Source organism: Rhinolophus hipposideros (assembly GCF_964194185.1).
Source record: "Rhinolophus hipposideros genome assembly, chromosome: 1".
NCBI lineage: Eukaryota > Metazoa > Chordata > Mammalia > Chiroptera > Rhinolophidae > Rhinolophus > Rhinolophus hipposideros.
This window is the reverse complement of record NC_138047.1, coordinates 10,444,758-10,467,687: the sequence shown is the minus strand read 5'-3', so window position 1 is coordinate 10,467,687 and position 22,930 is coordinate 10,444,758. Positions and strand designations below refer to the sequence as shown.

General features: G+C 43.2%; 1 protein-coding gene across 1 annotated transcript in view; it reads right to left on the bottom strand.

Annotated features, from left to right (window-relative positions):
• LOC308496052 (aldo-keto reductase family 1 member C15-like) overlaps positions 1-21,705 on the bottom strand; it is a gene marked incomplete at its 5' end in the record, with an annotated part of 236,040 nt that extends 214,335 nt beyond the window's left edge. Inside the window, 3 exons of the mRNA XM_081044654.1 lie at positions 197-319; positions 1,098-1,175; positions 21,676-21,705. Of these exons, the coding sequence (XP_080900780.1) occupies positions 197-319; positions 1,098-1,175; positions 21,676-21,705 (231 nt within the window). The remainder of the gene's footprint in view (positions 1-196; positions 320-1,097; positions 1,176-21,675) is intronic.
• Between the last annotated feature and the right edge of the window lie 1,225 nt (positions 21,706-22,930).

Below are 22,930 nucleotides of genomic sequence, written 5' to 3'. Positions count from 1 at the left end.
CTCAAGCCACCTCTGAATAATGGAAATCATGCTCTTCCCACTCCACTCAACCCGTTCCTTCTATGGCATTTCTTATGGCAATAAAAAGAGCAGTCATCTGTACAGTTGGCATCAAGCTAGAAACTTGGGAACTGTTAGCTAAGGAAGAGGGCGTGGAGAGCAGAAAGCAGGGAAGCCCCAGTGGGCACAGGTTCACTCGGTTGCAGACGGGCTTGTACTTGAGCCCTGGCTTGTTCAGGATCGTCCCCAGATGCTTGGAATTGAAGTTGGACACGCCAATGGCCTTGGTCAGACCTGCGTCCTTACACTTCTCCAGGGCCTGGGGAGGAAGGACACATATGGCAAACCTTTAGTGTAGTTTGGCTCTTTCCTTTCACATTGAGCTTTTTAAAAACTGGAAATCCATTTTAGCACATATAACAACTGACTGAACCAAACTGTTTTCTCAGTTGGATATATTATTTCCTAATGTACTTTATTGCTGTGTATGCATATCTTGTGCCCTTGAGTCTGTGACATGCACACCCAGGACAATAAAGAGACATTAAGGTGCTGTGAAATTCTTTGGCCTCCCTGCTCTCTTCCATGGTGCCTATTTTGCTATTAGGCATGTCACAGTTCCTTAAGAAATGATGTCATAATCAAGGGCAAAAGGGAATGCTCAGTTTTCCTGCAAGTAGGTTTTCCAGCTTCCTCTTTCCTCGGATGGTGAGACAGGTGCATGGTGTGGGTTGCAGATGGGCAGGCTGCATGCTCCTTCTGCAGCCCGCCCTCCCGCTAAGCAGACAGCAGCTTCTCTGTCCTGGGGTGGGGCTCTGACTCCTCAGGGGTTTGCTTCTGAAGATGCCCCATTTAGGGCTCATAGGCTCAACCTTTCCTCTCTTTAGGACCACAGAAGTTTAGATTAAATAAAAATAGACCTCCCAGTCACCTCATTCAAGTCCTTTGCTTTACAGATGAGAATACTGAGGTACAGAGGAGTTTGACGATGTGTCCGAGCACAGACCATAGATGGAACGAGAATCCATGTCTTCTGACACCCATCCAGTGGTAGCCACCTTGTTGCAGTGCCTTTGGGTGGTAGTAGCAGCACTTACCTCCCATGTGTCATGCAAGTCCGCCGTCTCTAAAATAATTTTCCCACTGGCGTCCTTTGGCATAAGCTCCCCCCCAAGCTGGAATACAGAGAAGAGAGAGGATGAACAAAAGGTTGTTTTGTTGGTGTGTTTTTTTTTTTAAAGAATGACCCAAGGGGCTTAGTGACACAGCTTCAAGAGGCTGTGATTACTAATCTGAGTGTGTGTGTGTGTGTGTGTGTGTGTGTGTGTGTGTTGTAAGAGAAGATGGGGGGAGGAAGATGAAAATCACCGGTGCTTGGGTTTAGTACCCTTGCTTCTGAAGATGTACGTCAAACCCAGGTGACAGAAAGGTGGGATTGAATACAAACAGCCCAAGAAGGTCCTGGTACAGCCGCAGTGGTTTGGAAGGCTTTGTGGGGCCTCCATTTCACCACCTCTGACTTTGCATTAAGAGGGATAACAAGCTGCTGAATCTGGGGCGTCAGAGGTGATGGTTCTGAGGGTGGATTATCTCTCCTCCTCATCATCACTACTTTGGTTACTTCATATATATAGTGAATTCTTACCATATATTTTAAGTGCTTTACCTACATTACCCTTTAATTCCTCAACAATAAGCCCAGGTAAGTCCCATGACTCTCACTTGTCACATGTTTACTATCTAACCTGGGCTGCTCCTCCTGCACTCGTCCGCTCCTGGGTCAAAGTCACTCTGCTCTTTGTTACAAACTTAGCAGCTTGGCACTAATACAGGGAGACGGGTTAAATGGCAATCATAATACAGCATGTTACATAAGAGGCAGAGAACATAGAATCCTAGGAGAACATGTGAAAGCAGGCAGCTAACCCAGCCCAAGTGTGTTAGAGATGCAGTGACCTCTGCATGGTTTTATGATGCCTTCTGAATGTTCAAGAATTGTATGAAAGTCTATTTCATTCAGCAATAAATACGTATTGAGTAGCTATAACATGCAAGACACGGTTGTAGACGTTATGAACAAAACAGACCAGTTCTGCCCTCGTGGAGCTTGCTTTCCAGTAGTAAGACAATCAACTAATTAGTATGTAAAATGATGAGAAATTCTGTGATGAGAAATACTGGTAGAAAGGAGGATTACTGCAGATGGTCACTATGTATGAAGAGAATGCGCTGTGATATTTCTTGATCTGTATTACAGATTCTTCCTGTGAGAACCTGCCCCTCCTTATTTCTCACTTTTCTGGATATTGGTGCACATTTTCCCCACTGAACTTACTCTCTCTCCTATTTCCTGTGAAAGCCTGGTCTGAACAGTAACTGTGAAACATGGTACCCAAGTCCTCAAGAAACTGAGTGAGATTTGTTCTCTCAGAGAAAAGCCCATTATCAGCATCATCCTTGTAGCTCCATCTCCTGGGTTTCGCTTGCTGGGACACGCTTGCTGGGTTTTGTCTCAGGGACCAGCAGATAGGAAGATGGAATGAGGAATTTCTTCTTTCCCATACTAAGTCAGTTACCCCGTAGGAAAATGGGGTGTCCCAGCCCTTCATTATCAATTACTGTCTAAGAAAAGGCAGGATTGTTTTAAAGCATTTTGGTGGAAGGAAAGAATAATAATTATTGGTACAAAAACAAAGAAGTGTTGAATGGAGTCCAAGTTACTCTGAAAGGAGATTTAACAAAAGAGAGGACAAAGTTCAGTTAGGTTTCTGTGATTCCGAAGGAAAACGTGACTCAAAGTAATGAGAAAAGTATTCACATAGCATGGAAATAAAATGTCAAACTCGTACATAATCCTCCCTGAAAAGGTGGGGCTCCAGTGTGAAGCAACAAGGAAAAACTGCCCACAGTGGGCTGGGAACTCTTTTTATCCTGACTTCACCACCCATGAAAACAGAGTAGATGCAAAAATGGCCATCAGGGCTCTTCACCGGACTCCTGGAGCATTTGGTGAACTCCGTGCCTCTTGTCATTGGGACATGTGAGCAGGGTCATCTTCAACAACCTGCCCTCAGTCCTGGGCCAGGCCCCACCCCAGCCGGGCCGTGGTGCCGTGGGCCTCCACGTGGCTCCTGCTGCTGAGAGAGTATGACTAGTCCCTCGCCAAGTTCTCAGCTAGGAGAGCATCTGAGTCACACAAAGCTTGAATCCCAGCTGAGGTTCTCCCAGAATGGCATGGGACTCCCTCCTTCTCACCGCCTGGGTCTCTGCTGCAGTGTCACCTCCTCAGAGAGGTCTCCTCTGCTGAGTCACGCTAGTCAAAGTAAGGCCCCGTTGTCCACTGGGGCCTCTTTCCACCTCACACCTGTTTTAATTTCTTCAGAACAATTGGCCACTCTCGGAAATAACATTATTTACTCATTTATTCGCTGGTGTGTTTTTATACATATTACGTCATTCAACACTGTAACCCCTGCACCCAGAAAGGCTCCCTAGCACGGAGCTGGTGCTCAGTAAATATCTGTGCAATGAATGAAATTGAGCTCTATGCATAGTCACTTTTGCTAGTTTTTAGTTATTCTCTGTACTGTTCTTAGAGCCTGTGAGCCCCAAACTTCGTATTTAAGTCCTTATGAAAAGTTGCTCGGCTCTGGGAGGCTGACAGGTCCATCCAACTGGGGAACAGAGTCACAGCATCTTTCACCCCTCTCCTCAAGGCCAGTACTGATAATGTCACTGACTGTTTTCAGCAGGTATAGCTGTGCCCAGCTGAGTGACAAATCTAGTCAGAGAAAACAGCAGCACAGTAGGCTGGCGTGTCAGGCGACCACAGGAACAAAACATACAAGGGCCAGATAACTAAGTTCACTTACCTAATTCTCCGACCTTTCGTAAGTGGGCTGGTCATGACCATGTGCGAGACAGCAGCCCTAAGGAGTTCCCAAGATGGCAGGAGACATTTTGAGGGTACAGCTCTACCTAGGAGCCAGTCAGGAAGAAAGAAGGCATGCTGATTTTTTAAACAGAGGAAGTCTAAATTGAATATTCAAATGGTGGGAACATCAGGGAAGCCAACCAGGGAAGAAATGATGACACCCAGAGGTTAGCAGAAACAGGCAGCCACTGCTTGCTGCTCATGTAGGTGAAGAAACAAAGGAAGAGGACAGTCGGGAGCCCAGAGCTGGCGGGTGGGGAGTGGAGGAGTCCCCTGGCAGGAGCTGCAGCCACTGTAGACCCGATGGGTGGGAGCTGTAACTACTGACAAAATGGAAGGTGCTGTTGCATTCCTCAAAACAGGAGAGGAAAACATCCTGACTTCTCCCTCAATTTCTAGTTCCTCAACACCAAACCCAGCTGGAAACCAGCAAACAGGGAAGCCAGGACACAGCCTGCAGAGGGCAGGCTTCCTGGCTATTGCTTCAAGAAAAGGTGAAAAAGGGTCTGAGAGCCAGTAGTGTAATGTCAGTCAGCCTACTTGTTGCTGATCCAGCATCCAAATTTGGGTATTGATGAAATATAGCTTTCTTTTGTACTCCACGCAGATGGGGCCAGAACAGCAGACTTTTTTGTTGTTGTTTTCTTTCTTGTTTTTTTTTATTAGTTTCAGGTGTACAAAACAATGTAATAGTTAGACATTAACACCCCTCACAGAGTGATAATCCCCCTCCCCCAATTTATTACCCCTCTGACATCGTAAATAGCTGTTAGAGTTCTATTCACTCTATTTCTTATGCTGTACTCCATATCCCATGACTATATATATTAAATTATAGTTGACATTCAGTATTATTCAGCTTCAGCTTTAGGTGTACAGCACAGTACACCGTCCATGAAGTGGTCTCCCTAATAAGACAAGTGCCTTCCTGACGCCCTACAAAAGCTTTACAACATTATTGATTATATTCCCCAAACTGTCTTTCATATCCCCGTGGCAGTATTGTGACTACTAATCTGTGCTTTCTAATCCACTCACCTTCTCCCTCATCCCCACCCCCTCCTAACAAGCAACAGCAGTTTTTCCTCTGTATCTTTGAGACTATTTCTGTTTAGTTTGCTCATTCATTCAGTCCTTTAGATTCTACATATAAGCAAGATCATATGGTATTTGTCTTTCTCTGTATTACTTATTTCACTTAGCATAATGTTCTCTAGTTCCATCCATATCGTTGCAAGTGGTAAGATTTCTTTCTTCTTTATGGCCAAGTAATACTCCATTGTGTAAATGTACCATAGTTTCTTCATCCAGTCCTCGACTGATGGGCATTTTAGTTGTTTCCATGTCTTGGCTATTATGAATAATGCTGCAATAAACATAGGGGTGCATATATTTTGTTTGAATTAGCATTTTGGATTTTTCTGGATATATACCCAAGAGTGGAATTGCTGGGTCATAGGGTAGTTTCATGTCCAATTTTTTGAGATACCTCCATACCACAGCAGGTTTCTTAAATGTAAGAGTGTGAATTGTGTAGAGTAACTAGAATATGTTGAATCTTGCTCTTGAGGAACTGTTAGAATTCTTCAGCATTCACAAAAGTCAGGTCACCTTTGCTAAAAGTTAGGCTTAGCACAGGTAGGGCTACATAACATGTCCTAACCATATTCAGTTCAGCAAATATTTACTGAGTATCTCTTACATGCAAAAGATTGTTTCTAATTTTATTTTGACATCACGGACATAGGAACAAGGGTCAGAGTTTTAAAAATTTGCTTTTGTGGGGCTGTATCCTTAAATCCTTCCCTGACACTAAAATAACAGCAACCTTCTTTGAAACAAGGACATAGGAGTAATTATCGCTGGATTTTGAAGCCCCTGGTCCCAGGCAAAAACTTCTTCCCAACCCCAGCCTAGAAATCCAAGGATTATGCTGTGGATTATGTATGCCACAGAAGACATCAGGAATGTGAGTGCCGATGGCTCTGCCATCTGTGGGTTATAACACACTTGGCCACGGGAGCCCAACAGACCGAATCTCTGGGTTTTCTAAGGTGAAGGTAGGAGAAACCCAAGCAGAACACATTGGTCCTGTTCATTGGGCAGACTAAAATGAAGGCACAGGAAGGCTGAGGAAGCTGGATATTGTGTGGCGGGTGCCAGAAAACAGGGAGCTATGTAGCAAAAGAATCCCAGAATCCACATAGGAGCCTCCTTGACTGTATGGTTAAATACTGAGATGTGAAACTCCACAAAGCCACACAAATAAGGTGAGGAAGCTATTAGCTGAACAGGTCCCACAGACAGTGAAGAGCAAGGACGTGTTTGAATTTTAGCCAACCAGAGTGGAGAATCTTTGTTGAACATGTATGGAATTCAGTATAGAGCCTAGAAGATTAATAACGTAAATTCTAGAGGAACTACAAAAACAGGTAAAAGAGATAAGCTAATAAGATAAGAATGAAGCTAAATATACAACTAATAGAGTGTTAATAAAAAAGAAAGCAGGAAAAGAGAACAAAAGGAACAAAGAACAATGAGACAAACAGAAAACAAATAGCAAGATGGTAGATTTAAACCCGAGTATTAGTAATTACATTAGATATAAATGGTTTAAACCCTCTATTTAAAAGCCAGAGATATTCAGACTGGATAAAAAACAAAATCTCTTACATGCTATCTACAAAAAACAAACAGATAACATTGTCTCTATTCACAGATGACATGGTTATCAATATATAAAATTCCAAAAACAATTTTTTACACTAATAGAACTAACATGTGAGTTTAGTAAGGACATAGAATACAAAGTCAGGATTTAAAAGGTTAATGGCATTTTTATATACTAGCAATAAAATTCAGAAATTGAAAATTTTTAACGTTTCATTTACTATTATATTAAAAGACAAAATATTTAGGAACTAATTTAAAACCATGTACAATATTTGTATGCTAAGATATACACAGTATTGGTGAGATAAATTAAGAATACCTAAATAAATGGAGAGATATACTCAATATTGTTAAGAGGGCAGTTCTTCCCAAAATGTTTCTCTAGATTCAATGCAATCCTGCTGAAAATTGCAGCACTTTTTTTTTTTTTTCAGAAATAGGCAACCTGATTTTAAAATTTATATGGACAAGTAACAGAATTGGAATAGTGAAAACTATTTTGAAAAAGAAATAATTTGGATGGTTCAAACTACCTTATTTCAAGAATTACTATATAAAGGTACAGTAATTAAAACAGTGCGGTATATTAAAAAGATATGTATATAGACCAATGGAGCAGAATAGAGTCCAGGAACAGATGGACACATGTATGGCCAATTGATTTTCCATAAAGGTGCCAACGTAATTCAAGGAGAAGGGAAAGTTTTCCACACAAATGGTGCTGAAACACTTGGACATCTTTTCATCCAAGGGCAGAAGCTTCCCAACTAGTGTCCCAGACGCCAGTCCTCTCCCTCTTCCAATCCATACCCACACAGCAGTCAAACTATCCGTCCGAGACAAGGATTCCCCTTGGAGTCCTTCACTGGCTTCCCGCTGTCCTCAAGAGGAAGTCGTTCCCCTGAACATGCAGCCTCTTTCGGACCCACCTCTTGAGCCTCATACCTTGGCCTTCCTCCCCTTGCACTCTATATTCTAACTGTATCGAACTACTTTCGGTTCACCATCTTTATTGTGCCCCTAGGAAGTTCCTCTGTCTGACTTACAAATCTTCTTCACCTGTCCTTCAGTATAATGCTGTGGTACCACCTCCTCCAGGGAGCTCCCCTAGATAGTCCATGACTAGGCAGGGACCGCTCTGCTGTGTTCCCTTGGCTAATATGCTCACCCCTAACTTAATTACTTGTCATACTTTATTGTAATTGCTTATTGACTCATCTGTCTCTGTGTCTCTTATGTGGACAGGTACTACATCTTGCTAATTGTGTCCCTAACCTCTAACACAGTTCCTGATGCATAGTAGGTCTCAACAACTAAGCACTGAATGTTGTCATGTAGTCATCTCCTGAGCTCCTACTGAGCTGTCATGGAGTCATCTCCTGAGCTCTCTTTACTCCACAAGTAAAGAGAACAGGTATTTCCCAAACATGGAGCTCCTCTAAGGGATGTGAAGAGCTCGCCGTATTCCTTGGTAAAACATGAACGATCCTCGCTCTATCTGAGGTTCACGGTCAGAATCCCTCGTGGTAAGTTCTAGCTCCCCAGCTACGGGCAAGACTCACGGGGAATCCTGCGAGGAAAAGGGAGTTTGAGTGAAACGAAACATTTCAGCCTAAAGTAAACAATGAGAGCTTGTTTCAACCAGAAAGATTTCAGGCAGACATAAGGAAAGTGGTCCTGGCGGAAGGATTGTAAAGGCAAGTTCAGGGTCCTCTCCTGTAGGGGTGATGGGCTGGTCACATGGCCCTCTGTGCAATGCGAAGGGAGCTTTCCTAGTATCTAGAGAAATAAAAACATTAAACAACTCTCATGCCCAGGGGAAAGAGCCCACTGAATAGATAAGCTGCATTCACTCCACCAACCTACTTCACCAATATTTGCTGAAACAAAGCAAAATAAACTTCCATATAGGATCTAGTGTACAGGAATTCCCAGCACATTTTAGTCCCTGCTTCCCTCTAGAGTGTGGCCATGACATTACAGTAGCCCAGGATTCTGACCACCGACAGACAAGAAAGAGTTAGAGCACACTAGAGACCACTTCCAAATTCCTTCCAACGAGCTTATTTCACAGATGAGGAAACTGAAAAGCCAGGTGTCTTGCCCAAGATCACACAGCTAGTGGCTGGCAGAGATGACTAGACTGCAGCATTTCTGTCTTCCATTTTGTGCCATCTCAGCAGTTAATAGGCAGGCAGGGGACGGCGTGAGACTAAGGGTCCACGAAGGAGGCACCCCAGCTCTCTGTTAGGCTTTCAAAATTCAACTAGCCAGTAAAGCATGGTGCTTGCCCTCTAAAATGTGTGATCTGAACCAGAGAGAAGGTTATGACATAGCTCCAGTAAAACACAATTCGATTTCATGCAAGCAGAGTCCTCCTGGGAGACAACATGCATATTAAACCAGCACAGCTGGAGAGGTAGCACAGGCCAAGTAACAGGGCTATTGTGCTAAACTAAGGATTCCTAATTCAATCCTGGCAAGATGGATGGCTCTTGAAGGGTCGTAAGCAGAGAACTATGGACTGCTTTCGCATTTAGGAAGGCCACCCTGACTGAAGCTGAAGGACAGCAGGACCGGAGACAAAAAGACAGGCAAAGTTTTATTTTGGTAATACACAATTTGTGCAATAAGGCCTTAAAAACTCCTCATTTTCTTTTTTTCTTTATTTCATTTTATTTTATTTTAATTTATTGGGGTGACAATTGTTAGTAAAATTACATAGATTTCAGGTGTACAATTCTGTATTACATCATCTATAAATCCCATTGTGTGTTCACCACCCAGAGTCAGTTCTCCTTCTATCACCATATGTTTGATCCCCCTTACCCTCATCTCCCTCCCCCCACCCCCCTTACCCTCTGGTAACCATTAAATTATTGTCTGTGTCTATGAGTTTTTGTTTCTCATTTGTTTGTCTTGTTCTTTTGTTGTTTTTGGTTTATGTACCACATGTCAGTGAAATCATAGGGTTCTCTGCTTTTTCTGTCTGACTATTTCGCTTAGCATCATACTCTCAAGATCCATCCATGTTGTCACAAATGTTCCTATATCATCTTTCCTTAACGCCGAATAGTATTCCATTGTGTATATATACCACAACTTCTTTATCCATTCATCTATCGAAGGACATTTTGGTTGTTTCCATGTCTTGGCCACCGTAAACAAAGCTGCAATGAACATTGGAGTACACGTGTCTTTATGGATAAAAGCTTTCAAATTTTTTGGGTAGATACCCAGGAGAGGGATTGCTGGGTCATATGGTAATTCTATTCGTAATTTCTTGAGGAACCTCCACACTGCCTTCCATAACGGCTGCACCAGTCTGCATTCCCACCAACAGTGTATGAGGGTTCCTTTTTCTCCACAGCCTCTCCAACACTTGTGACTATTTGTCTTGTTGATGATAGCCATTCTGACTGGGGTGAGGTGATATCTCATTGTGGTTTTTATTTGCATTTCTCTGATGATTAGCGATGTTGAGCATTTTTTTCATATGTCTATTTGCCATTTGTATGTCCTCTTTGGAGAAATGTCTCTTCAGGTCCTCTGCCCATTTTTCAATTGGGTTGTTTGTTTTTTTGTTGTTGAGTTTCATGAGTTCCTTGTATGTTTTGGATATTAGCCCCTTATCAGAGGCACTGTTTGCAAAAATCTTCTCCCATTCAGTCGGTTGCCTCTTTATTTTGTCGATGGTTTCTTTTGCTGTGCAGAAGCTTTTAAGTTTCATATAGCCCCATTCGTTTATTTCAGCTTTTACTTCCCTTGCCTTTGGAGTCAAATTCATAAAATGCTCTTTGAACCCAAGGTCCATAAGTTTAGTACCTACGTTTTCTTCTATGCAGTTTATTGTGTCAGGTCTTATGCTTAAGTCTTTGATCCATTTTGAATTAATTTGGGTACATGGTGACAGATAGCAGTCACCTAAGCTAGTCTCATTTTCTAGCTTAAAGAACTAAGGCATCGACAGTGTTATCAATCTTTATAGAGGACACAGGAGAAGGATCGAGAAGGTTTATGAGGTCAGAGAAATAATCGTTTCATTTCTGGACATACTGAGTTTGAAGGCCCTACAGGACATCCAGATGGAAATATCCAATCGACAATTAGACAGACAGACCTGGAGTTCAGGAGCAAAGTTTAGTTTTCAACTATACAGAGGGTGCCAAAAATAAAATGTATACACATTTTAAGAAAGGAAAAAAACTATTAAAATTGTAATACTCAATATATACCTATAACAAAAGAGGAATACAAGTCACGTTTGACTTCTGCAATTACAAGAGGTGCTCAAAGTGGTTACCATCAGTGTCCAAACACTTCTGATCACGGCAAACTACTGCTTGAGCAACGTTGACCAAAGTGTCCACTTGTACACATTTTTTTGCACCTCACCCCCGGTAGATTAGCTGAGCCTTGGGGATACATGGGGCTGCCCAGGGAGGTCATGTGCAATGAGAAGACAAGAGGGTGATCGGTGAGTCCCCACATAATAGGGTGGGCAGAGACCACGTGTGAGAGGAGAGTCAGAGGATAGCAGTAGGGTCTCACATCACAGAAAAGAGGCAAACAATTGCAAGGAAAAATGCGCTAAACACTGTCAAATGTTGCCCTCCCCTCAAAAAAATAATGTCAATAGTGCTGATGTGTCAGGTAAAGCAAGGAGAGAGAATAAATCTAACATGAAGTTCGCTGGTGTCCTTAAGAAAAAGAATTGTTTTCTCAAAGAGGAGAAAGCCATGGGGGTAGAGGCAAGAGAGGATGGAAGGACAGGGAGTAGAGATGTTGGCTACAGACTGTTTCGAGCACTTTTGCCAGGAAGAGAAATGAGAAAAGGATCGGTTCTCTTGCTCTTTTGAAGAAAAGTTGCTTTTAACTAGCAGTTTCTTTTTAAAGGGAAGTACAGTCCCAGACCAATAGGAACAATTCATGAATACCATTTTCATTTGTTACTCTTCCCGTAAAGTATTTATCTTTTACAAGTGAAAATGGTTTTACTCCCAAGATGTCACTCTTTCCTGTTTGGGCCACAGGCCAGCCTGAGACAGGCTGCAGTTATGTGCCCATCGTGGAGGCAAAACCACATTGCACAGCCAACAAGCTGAGGCTCTGAGGCCCTCTTGGTTTTTACTGTCCCATAAAGGAAATTTTAAGCACAGCACAAAGACTCAGGTGCAGGATGCCTCTTAGTTAATATTATCAGACACAAGGAAGAAACTGAAGTAGCAACAATGGACTGTCTTGACCTTGTAAAGTGTGTCAAATGATATCAAGTGCCCCATTACTTCCAACAGCTCACGAGAGAATAATACGTATGAACCTACTTCTGATGCTTGCTAGAACAACAGAGTATCTTTGCTGACTAGGGGTAAGCATGATTGTAAGAGGTATATTTCAAGAACTGACACCAATTGCAAACCAACTAACTGTCCACCTCTTCCCAGAAAGGGAATAGGTGCTGAAGTTTTGCTTTCCCCAAACACCACTAATGTTCTAGGTCAAGAGTGGGAAGATAGGATAGGAGAGGGGGGTTTAACTGATTGAGGAAAGAACGAAGAGCATTTCTAGAATCATCCAGCTAGCATCAATCTTAGAGGCCATCCAGATAGCACTCTTGACTCACTGAGGCCAGTGGAGCTGGGCATTCTCTGGAGCTCCCCCAGCAAGTGAGTGGCAGCGCTGAGATTATAACCCAGGTGACTGGTGCTTTTTGCAAAATGTCACACTATCCAGAAAGGCAGTGCCATCTAGTGGTACACTGGAGGTGGTTCTGGAGCCAGACTGCCAAATCCCAGCCCTGTCACTGTTTCGCTGTGACTTGGGGTAGTTTCCCCAACCTTTCCTTCATCTGCAGTAAATCGGATGAGCTACTTCCCCTCCTGGGCAACACCGCATGGGAGTGCTAAGACATGTGAATAACTTCAGGTGGGAAAGCACTAGCTCATCATATCAACGGCACTCAATGAGTGTTAACTTGACGTCACTGCCTCTCTGAGACATTCGAGTCCAAGAGTTAGACAACGACTCTACCAGCAAAGAGCCTGGGATTGGGTAAGGAAGAACAACAAGTGTAAAAGTTGCAAAAGCACAGTAATCATTAACCTTTGCTGCAGGGCAGTGGCAGCCCAGCAACTCCCCTGGAAGAACTGAACTGGCAGGCCTAGTTGCTGTCCTTGGGGCTACACAGACAACCCTTTCAGGTGGCTTGAAGGTTGAGGGAAGAAGGTCAAGCACAAATGCCCTGGGAGGATGGCAGGCAGCCAGCAGACCCTCCGAGGAGGGGATGGGGGACATGTGATCTGAGCCAGCTAGCGGGGCCTGGTGTCAGCAGAGCTCAGGGCTGGAGGTGGAAGGGGGTGGAGGGAGGTCTGGGGGAATAAGAACAGCCAATAACAGCCCTGAACAGCCTGTGGGCCAGGCTGTTTGCCTGCTTCCAGATCTAGGATAGGTCCCTAGGAGTGAATCTGCAAGGAGCTCAGGGAACATCAGAGCCCTGCAGGTCACAAGTTCCCTGGTGATTGGCTCCCACCACCCACCTGTCAAATCTGAAGTCGTTTTGGCTGAAAAGACAATAACCATGCCAGCCAATATTGTGAGAGTGCTGTCATCTGAATATTATGCTCTCCAAGGTCATTTTCCATACTCTCTAAGTAATCGCCTTAAAATGGACTTTTTATCAGTTTCTGTCAGTTTACTTTGATATGCCTGAGAAGTGTTAGACTGTAAAGCTCAGTAGAAGAACAAAATACATTTCTAAACTTGTCCCTTTTCATCAAGCATGCTTTGTCTTCATTCATTCATTCATTCATTCATTCAGTGAATACTGCATGAGAGCTCTGTGTCAGGCACATAAAGAGGGTGGGGAAGAATAAAAAAGAAGATGGAGACGTAGAGCAGCTGCCTGCACAGAGGGCTTTGTGTACCGGGGGAGCTCATGCAGTACGTGTATGTCTGAACTTAGGGCCCCTAGAAAGACCCAGAAACAGAGAGCTCCATGCAGAAGGTTTGAGGAGAATATTCTTGGAAGATACAGCTGTGAGGAAATGAGGAAGGCAAGATGGGGCTGAGAAAGAAGTGGACCTACAAAGCAGCTGAAGCCTTGGCTACTCCTGCGGAGAGCGCTGGAGTGAGGATGGTCTTGCTAGGTTGTGGCAGGTGGAGGCAGGGGGCTGCTGGGCCTTCGCATACTGGCATCAGGGGTCCTGGCAGTGAACGCCTCTGCAGGGTGGGCAACTTCCTGCTTGCAGGGGCAATTCCCAGTGTGGGGCATAGCTGTGAACCATCCTGCCAGATGAGGATGTCTAGAACTGTAGACAAAAATCATCAAGCACGGTGGCCTCCCCCTCACACTTCATGAAGAGCAATGGGCCAGGCAAATGGGACAGGCTTACCGGGACCTTAGAAAATTCCAATGAGTAGGGCAGCCAACTAGCATGTCCCAGGCAAATGAGAAGTCAGATAGCCTGATCTAATGCTTCCCTGGCTCTGAGAATTTCATCACCCAGCAGAGCAGCTATTGCCTCATTAACCCTCTGACTGGGAGCACTACAGTTAGAAGAGCAAACAGAGCAGCTGGAGAAGGAAACACCACCTAGTCACCCAAATGGTGAAGATGGAGCCTGCAGTGCTGACAGGCGGTACTCACCTGGGCAGCAAGTTGTCAGCTAATCCCACCCACGTGAGCCTGGTTTGAGGGGCGGGCTGTGTGTTAAACCAGAACTCAGGGGAAGGCCAGGCAGATTGACCGGTTTAAGTAGTTAAACCTCTCAATGGCAGCCACCCAGTGCCCCCTTTCTTTTTTCTGCTGAGCAGCAGTCTGAGAATATTATAGAGTCCAAGCAGACTCTTCTGCAGCTCCTGAATGTGTGAGGGGAGGGTGCTGGCCGGGGGCGGAGGTGGGGTGCGAGGGTGCAGAGAGAGAGTGCGCTGTGTTCCTGTAGCAAACATGTTGGTGAGCAGAGCTAAGTCCCATGGAAGAATGAGCTGTCAGGGGAAGAGCAGGGGTTAGAAGCGATTCAAAATATGTCTAGTGCACTCCCTCATTTGATAGGAAAAAGACACTAAAACCCAGAAAGAAGAGTTGACTTGCCCAAGGTCACACGGCTACCTCATGACAGAACTCACTTTAAAACTTAGATTTCCTGATTTCCATTCCAAGTTTCTATCCACCTCTTCAAAGAAAATGGAGGACAAGGAGAGAAGTCGGTGACAAAGCAAGTAAAGAGATAAAACTAGAACTGAAAAAGGAGAAGAAAAGGGTGAAAAATTAAACTGGGAAAGAGATACAAACAGGCAAAGAACAAATAATCATCAAAATTGACGCTGGGGCTAAAATTCACGTACACAAGAGGAGCACTGAAGTTAAATTCCCACATTTTCACTTTCATGTTTAAGCAAATGAATACATGATTTGTCACTCTTGTAGTGAAGTGCGTCACTTGGACCAAAAATTAGAGACCTAACAGCTGCCTGGGACCTGGGGTGGGGAGGATGTCTGCTTGTGCTCACATCTCAGCCCACAGGTGGGGTCAGGAGGGCACAGTCAGAGCCGGTACCAGAGAAGGGGAGGGAGGCTGACCCCAGGGTCCACATCCCATCCCTCCTCCATGGTGTTCAACGCCACTGACACCTCTGGCTGTCCCAGACCTGGGGCGGGGGGTGGGTATGTGAGATGGCTTCACTGCCAGGTTATCTCACTTTCCAAACATCAGTGATGAATCTGTTTGGGGTTGGCAAGTGAAGCAATTACATTCTTGGTGGCAGGGTCACTTAGTGCTAAGTGAAAAATCTGACTCTGCCAGACAAGAGAGACTCATGTCATTACTCACATCAGGGTCCCCACAAGCCCGCCATCACTGTCTTCACCCACCTCCCTTCCTCGAGCTGACTCATTCTTCGTCTCATTTCTCTGTGCAGTTTCCGGAAAGGGTGCACTGGGGGTCCAGATGGGAAGGAAAGTCATTTATGTGTTGGTTACCCAGAAAATTTTAAAAATGCCATAGGACGAGGGTACAAAGAGTGAATTTATTTCCTGTGATGTTTCTGAATCCTAAAATTACTGGTGAAATAATGTCAGAAGCAGGTTGGTGCAAAAGTAATTGCAGTTTTTGCAATTATTAACCTTTTAAACTGCAGTTACTTTTGCACCAACCTAACAGTAAGGCCGACGGAGCAGAAGTTAATTAGCAGAGCAGGGAGAGGTGGAGGGTGGTCAGGCATTCGGTAGAGTGGGGGGGGGAAGGGCGGGAGCCAAGGCCTTTGATCTCCTGCATCCTGTGAACCTGTTTCTACTTTTCTAAGTTGTTCCAACCTTAAAACCTGAATCCCGGGATCTCCCCTGTCATGCTGACTCTGAGTCTCGCTGCCCTTGGCTTGATGATCTAATCCTCTGTGTTCCTGACCCAACTTCCTGTTTCTGTCCTAGGATTCCCCTCCCCACTCCTGATCCAGTAACAGTAATGTCCTTCAGTGCTAGGTACAATGCTAAGCACTTTATACAAATTGTCTCATTTAAAAATTCTGGGTCTCTGGCTTCAGTAGTAAATGACCATAGACCCAAGGCCTGCCTCCCCTGGGCAGTTGGGGCTGGTGCAGCAGCTCAACCAAGGCGTGTGCCTCAGAATCCCCAGGGGAACTTTGGCAAGATATACATACCAGGACCCATCACAACCTGAAATAGAACCTATTCCTAGGAGTTCCCCATATGGTCAGAAGGATGCTTTTGGTTAAGAGCTGCAGATCTGGACTCTGGAGGGCACCTGGCTTTGACGGATCCTGTCACACCAGGAAGACATGAAACTCCTTCTCCTGACATGGGGTGCCTGCAGTGATCCCCATCTGGGTACAGAGTGCATCTAGCTTTTTCCTCAGACCTTCTGCCACACATTTCATTCCAGAGCTTTTAAAAAAGTGATTTGGGGTTAAGCATTGGTTCAGGCAATCCCCATCTTGACTGTCCTTCTTAGACTGTGCTCAGAAACCCCTTTGGTAGAGACCATCTGAGTCCCTGGGAGAACTTTTGGGCAGGCACACCCATCACTCAAAAGGTCCTCAAAATAAAAATGCTAATGACAATCAGAAATAGGATTGCTCTGCCCCCAGATTTCATGGTAATAGGAGACAGCCTGTGAATCCTTCATCTAAAGGGCAAGGGGGGGGGAAGTTTGCAGCAAAAGCGAGTGGGAACCCATCACCTGATAACACCAACCCACTAGTCTCTTTAATTAAACGTTAAATAGGACAGTAATTATAAATAATAATAATAATAATAGCTGGGCTGTGATACTGGGAAGAATGTATGGGAGATGAGGAGGTGGTGCCCTTGACCTCATCCACTAAGAGAACAGGTAGGAGTTTTGTAAATGTGGAAGCCACTCGGAGCAAGGTGTTGAGGGGCAGCAGAGAAAGGTGACAACTTGCACTGTTGCCCAAAGCAAACAAATGGAGACAAAGCCTGCCGTAGAACAGAACAGTCAATAGCAATCAGGATCTCAAACCAGATGAGTCTGAATTCAAATTGCAATCTCAGCACTTCCTACCCATGTGATCTCAGGGAAATACACAGCTTCTTCAACACTAAACGGGAAGAATCATCGTACCTGTGTCACAGGACAAACGTTGTGTGTTAATAACCAGACAACTTAACTTCACCAGCAACTTTAAAATAATATGTGTAAAACCTTACCTCAGTGCTTAGCACTGGGTACGAGTTCGACAGATGGTTGATAATGATTACGATGACATAGATGTCCCTTCCAGATTTCCGCTTCTGAACCCTTGATGAACGCGAGGCTTCATTACTCAGAGCCTCATTTTCTCCACACACACGAAAAGGAGAATAATTACCTTTGGCCCCAATCCTACGTAGGTCATTCTTTTTCCAAAGGGTTAAGCTATGTAGGGCAGGAAAAAACCATCATTGACCTTCAGCCTTAAAAAAGGAGACCCTGCTGTTTGAGATAACATGGATGAATCTGGAGGATGTTATGCTAAGTGAAATAAGCCAGACACAGAGAGTCGAATGCTGCATGATTTCACTTATATGTGGAATCTAAAACAGTTGAACTCATAGAAGCAGAGGGTGGAATGGTGGTTGCAGAGAGTGGAACGTGGGGGTGGGAGATGAAGACATGTTGATCCAGGGGTACAAAGTTTCTTTATACAACATGAATACGTCTGGCAATCTAATGTACAACATGGTGACTACAGGTAAAAACTGTATTGTATACTTCAAATTTGCTAAGAGGGTAAATCTTGTGTTCTCACCACATACACAAAAAGGAAATAGTAATTATACGAGGTGATAGATATGTTATTGAGCCTGATGGTGGTGATTATTTCACAATAAATATGTATATCAAATCATCAAATGATACACTTTAAATATATCCAATTTTACCTGCCAAATGACACCTCAATAAAAAATAGATATTGACAGGTGTGATATGGTATCAGCATTCCTACTTTTATGTGACTTCTAGCAAGAAGATGTGAATCTCAGGGAGCCGACACACAGAATATAGCACAACTAAAGGACCCAGGAGCCATAGAGGAAGTGGTGAAACATTAGGAGTACATGCCTGATGAGAAATACTGTCGGAAGAGAAAGATGAGCACCTCAATAAAAGGTAAGAAGGGCGTCTAAGGAAATCGGAGAAAAGCACAAAAAGACTTCCAGGGGCATACCCAAAACCGTGTTTTGAATTTTGAAATTTAGCATAGGAAAGAAGAGGATGGTCATTCACCGTTGAGACCAAGTGTAAGAAATATGGCAAAATAGAGGAAAAAATGAAATGAAAATCAGCGTGAAAAGGAAGATACTGTCAGGGAAGAAAAACTTTACTCTTCTCCGTTCTCCTGGTTGGTCAAAGAAGTAACTTGACATGAGACAGATTAACAGGAGAAAATCAAATTTAATTTTGTATGTTTGGGGGCTCCATAAGAATATGAGTCCCCCAGGCAGTCAGCTAATTGAGGTTTATATGCCATCCTGAGCTAAGAGGAGGCAAGTGGGGATCTGGAACTTCAAAGGAAAGAAAGAAATTGGGGAGGGGGGATGGGGAAGAGCAAATATGATCTGCAGAGACAAAGGGACATAGAGAGGAATGTGAGCAAACAGGTCTTGCAGCTTTCTCCAGTCTGCATAGCCCATATTCCTTGTAGGTCACTCTGGTGATAGCTCTATTCTGGGAACAGACTCTATGTAAATTCTTTCAGGCACTTAAGGGGGAGGTAAAAAGAAAAGCTTCTTAAGTCTTCAATTTCTTAAAAATAGTCAGTCTTAAGTAATCTTCATGCCATAGCGTCACATTTTGGGGTGGCAAATTTTGTTCCCCTACAAAACTTAAAGGACAGTCCAAGAGACCTAATAGTTGATGACTAGGATTTCTAGAAGAAGAAAAAGAAACAGATTATGAGGGAATCACAGGGGCCACATTTACCCTTCTGCCTTAAGCAACTAGGAAACCAGACAAAATACATGACATGTATTACAGACAGTGGCTAACAGACAACACAGGACTGCCAGTTTCACCGGAAGGTGGCAGTTGTAAGACTATAGATTACTAATAAGTCCCAACTGTCCCCACTTTAGAGCACACATGTCTTAATATTCTGTGTGACAAAATGGAAGTACACCTGCAAATCAAAGCACAGTGCTAGTCCTCAGGAAAAGCACGTGTGCAACTGTTTCAATCGAAAACTGAATATATCACTTTTTCCAGACAGCATTATTTTTACCTGAAAGAACAACCGACAGACAAACTATGGTTGGTTAGATGGCAGACATATTCTCATTACAAGGAAGACAACTAACAGTATTTGTTGCCAGTGAAAAAGTTTGAGCTTTCCAGAGAAAACTATAGTTTCAGAAAACTTGTATTTCTGAATAGCCACTAAGAGCTCACTCAAGAAAAAATAGATAATGTGACTAGTCCTTCACTGATTAATGAAATTGAATTCATAGCTAAAAATCTTCCCACAAAGAAAACTTCAGACCTTGACATCTTCACTGGTGAATTCTACCAAATATTTAATGATGAATTAATATTATTTCTATATAAACTCTTCCAGAAAATAGAAGAGAACACATCGCAGCTTCTATTATGAGCCCAGTATGCTGATGCCAAAGCCAAAGATATCACAAGGGAAAAAAAAGAAATTACAGAATAATATCCCTCATGAACACAGATATGAAAACCCTCAACAAAAATATTAGCTAATCAAATCCAATGATGTTAAAGAGGATAATACATCATGATCAAATGGTATTATATTTCAGATACCAAGAAAAGATAAAAATAATTGTAAATACCATTGATTCTCATTATTTGGGGGTTTTATGTTCTATAAAGTTGTTGCAAACATTGAATGAGTGGATACTGGACCACTTTCCCAGGGGGAATACAAGGTTAGTCTCCTGCTAGCCTTTGGTCACAGCATCCTCATCAACTGATCAATATATAACTTTGTTTTATGTGTGTTTCTGCTTAAGGAGACCTCATTTAATATATATTGATTCATTAATATTGAACTCATGACCAACAGCACTATGTCATACCTGAATGAAACTCTAACACATGTATTTTCTCCATAAGACACATCTCATCCTTCTTATGCTTAAGCACACTGGACATCACTTCAGCATTGTGCTTGAGGGACCATTATAAACAGTGTAACCACCAACAAGGAGCACAAAAAGCTAAAAATAGACTGTGAAAAGGACACTGTTCACAGCATGAGCTGAAACACGAATGCTCAGTTGAGAATGTGTGCCCAGGGTGACTCAAATTTTTTTGCCACGATGCGTGTCTGCGGATGACCACAAAACAAACAAAAAACTCCACAGGTATTGACTCTGGGGTTAAAAATAAATTGTAGCAGGTAGGAAATTTTGCAAAAACAGAACCAGTGAATAACGAGGCTAGATTGCAATGATAGAAGAAAAAATTCCGTGAGTTAAAGAAACACCTTAGGCTACGATTAAAGGGCTCACTGAACCCTAGTTTAGATTGATGAGAAAAGACACATAGGTGAGCATATCCCAATAAAGTTCTTAAATTTTCATGATCAAGAGAGAAATCTGCAAAATTCCTGGAAAAGAACAAGTTACCCATTGGAGGGTGCGGCTCTGACCTGCCATGGACTTCTCACTGGCTATCCAACAAGCTGGCACATTTCTGCTGAAGTGTGGATCACCCACCAGCAGCAACTGCATCACTGGGAGCTTCCTGGCAATGCAGAATCTCAGGCCTCACTCTATTCCTACTGGATTAGAATCTGCATTTTAACAAGATTATCCCCTCCAGTGATTAGTAGGCACCTTGAGGGAGAAGACCGTAAGAGACCATCTACAGACTTGAGAAAGGCTGCCACCCGAGTGCCCTTTAAGCAGCCACCATACTATTTGCCTATCAAGATAAAAAGAGAAAGATTTAATGACAGACTTGAACTTAGAAAGTCTACCGCCTCTAGAACCCATCTAAGAAAGTATGTAAGAAAAAGAACTTGTTAAGCAGTACATGAATTAAAGAGAAAGATTTCAAGATGGGGGAAGATGAAGAAGAGGGAAAACAGAGGGAGCAAGAAACTTGCAGGATAATTAAATGTTGGTGGTAAGAAGAGATTCTCTGAGAATGTATAAATGAGAACTTTTATACCAGGAGAGATGTATTAGATGTATTATAAGGAAAATTCTAATAACATGAAATATGGAAAACTCTGTACTTTCTGCCCAATTTGGTTGTGAGCTTACATTTGCTCCAAAAAATAAGTATATTTTTTAAAAGTTTTCAGGAGGCAAAAAGAGTGATTTAAAAAAAAAAAAAAATCAGGATCCATTGCAGAATCCTAGTCATGTCAAAGCGAATAAATGATAAGATCAAACAACTGTGAACTTGACATCTCTTCACAGTTTTTGAGTTGGAATTTGACTATAAACAAACAAACAAATAAAATTCTGTGGCCATATTTTTATAAGAGGTTAACTTAAAACTAAAATGAGTGAAAGAAGGAGAATTTGCGCGCTGTTGCTCTTAGGAGTCTGTGAAGTACGTATGCTTGGTACGTACCGGAGCTGGGAGGGCCAGGGCTTTCCGCATTCCCGTGTCCAGTACTGGGAGGCTGATACCTTCTGAGCAGCCTATGCAGTAAATGAAGGGAGGTCTACCCCGCCCTGAGCTACATATTAAACTTCTAGGTAAACTTACATTTGATATTTAAATAGTTACACTGCTTATAAAAAAGAAAAATGAGGATGGGAGAAACTGAAAACCACATGCAATCCAATCTCTTCTTTGGAATTTGAAATACTGATTTCTTTTTTCGAACAAAGTGAAGGAAGTGTTACTTTACCCAGTGGGCAGCCAATCTCTGGAACTTGTTTCCCTCGGGAGTGTTATAGGTTGAGAAACACAACGGCTCACATATTTATGCAGTGTCTACTCTGAGTGTTACAGTGTCAATAAGATATCCATGATTCCTACTGTATGGAGCTTATATTTCTAAATAGAGTTGAAAGAATATCATGAATAGAGGTCCACAATTAGCAAAGAAAACAAGGTGATATCTTCCCACAAAACATCTAAGTCCTAGAGTATGAGCTTCCACAGAAGCTCTGACAGCCTAGCTTATCCTCTTACTGTCTAGAACAACCAACTTAGAAGATAATAAGCCAGCAGTGTTTGTAATTGGAGCCATCCCTGGGCAAGATTGTGAATCTGTTCTGATTTGTCTTGGATTGACTCTTAGCTCCTCTCCTTTCCCCCAAGTATGCCTTGTCCCACTACCTCCTCGTTTCACTGTTCCAGACCCCTGCTGGTGATGACCAAATCATTCTTCCCATAGCACTTGCATCTAAGTCTGGGTTTCTGCAGACTAACAAGCCTCAAGCCTCAGAGCAGAAAATCTCTAATGATTTGATTCCAGACAGCACGGTCCTCCAGTGAGAGAGGTGCTTCTGAACTAGGCTCCTAAAATTGCTGCAGCAGCGTGTACTGCCTTCTCTCAGGTCTCCTATGGTGGGGACGCAAAACAGAGTCACTGGTTCTGAACCTCATGTGAGATAAGGACATCTGTCCCAGGACTCCACACTCACTTTATTTTAAGCTCTATTATAAATCCTTCCTATAAAGCCTTGTCCCCTCTCCACACTCACTGAACCAGTACCACTTCCTTCCCCTACTGATGAAAAGTGATGCAGATGCCAGTAAAACCCATGCCTTAAATGAGTCTTTGTTCCTCAGTGATGAGATTTGACTCTGATTTTATTTCCAAGTGCAGAGAACACAGATCCATCAGCAGGCAGGGATTAATACAATTGAAGTC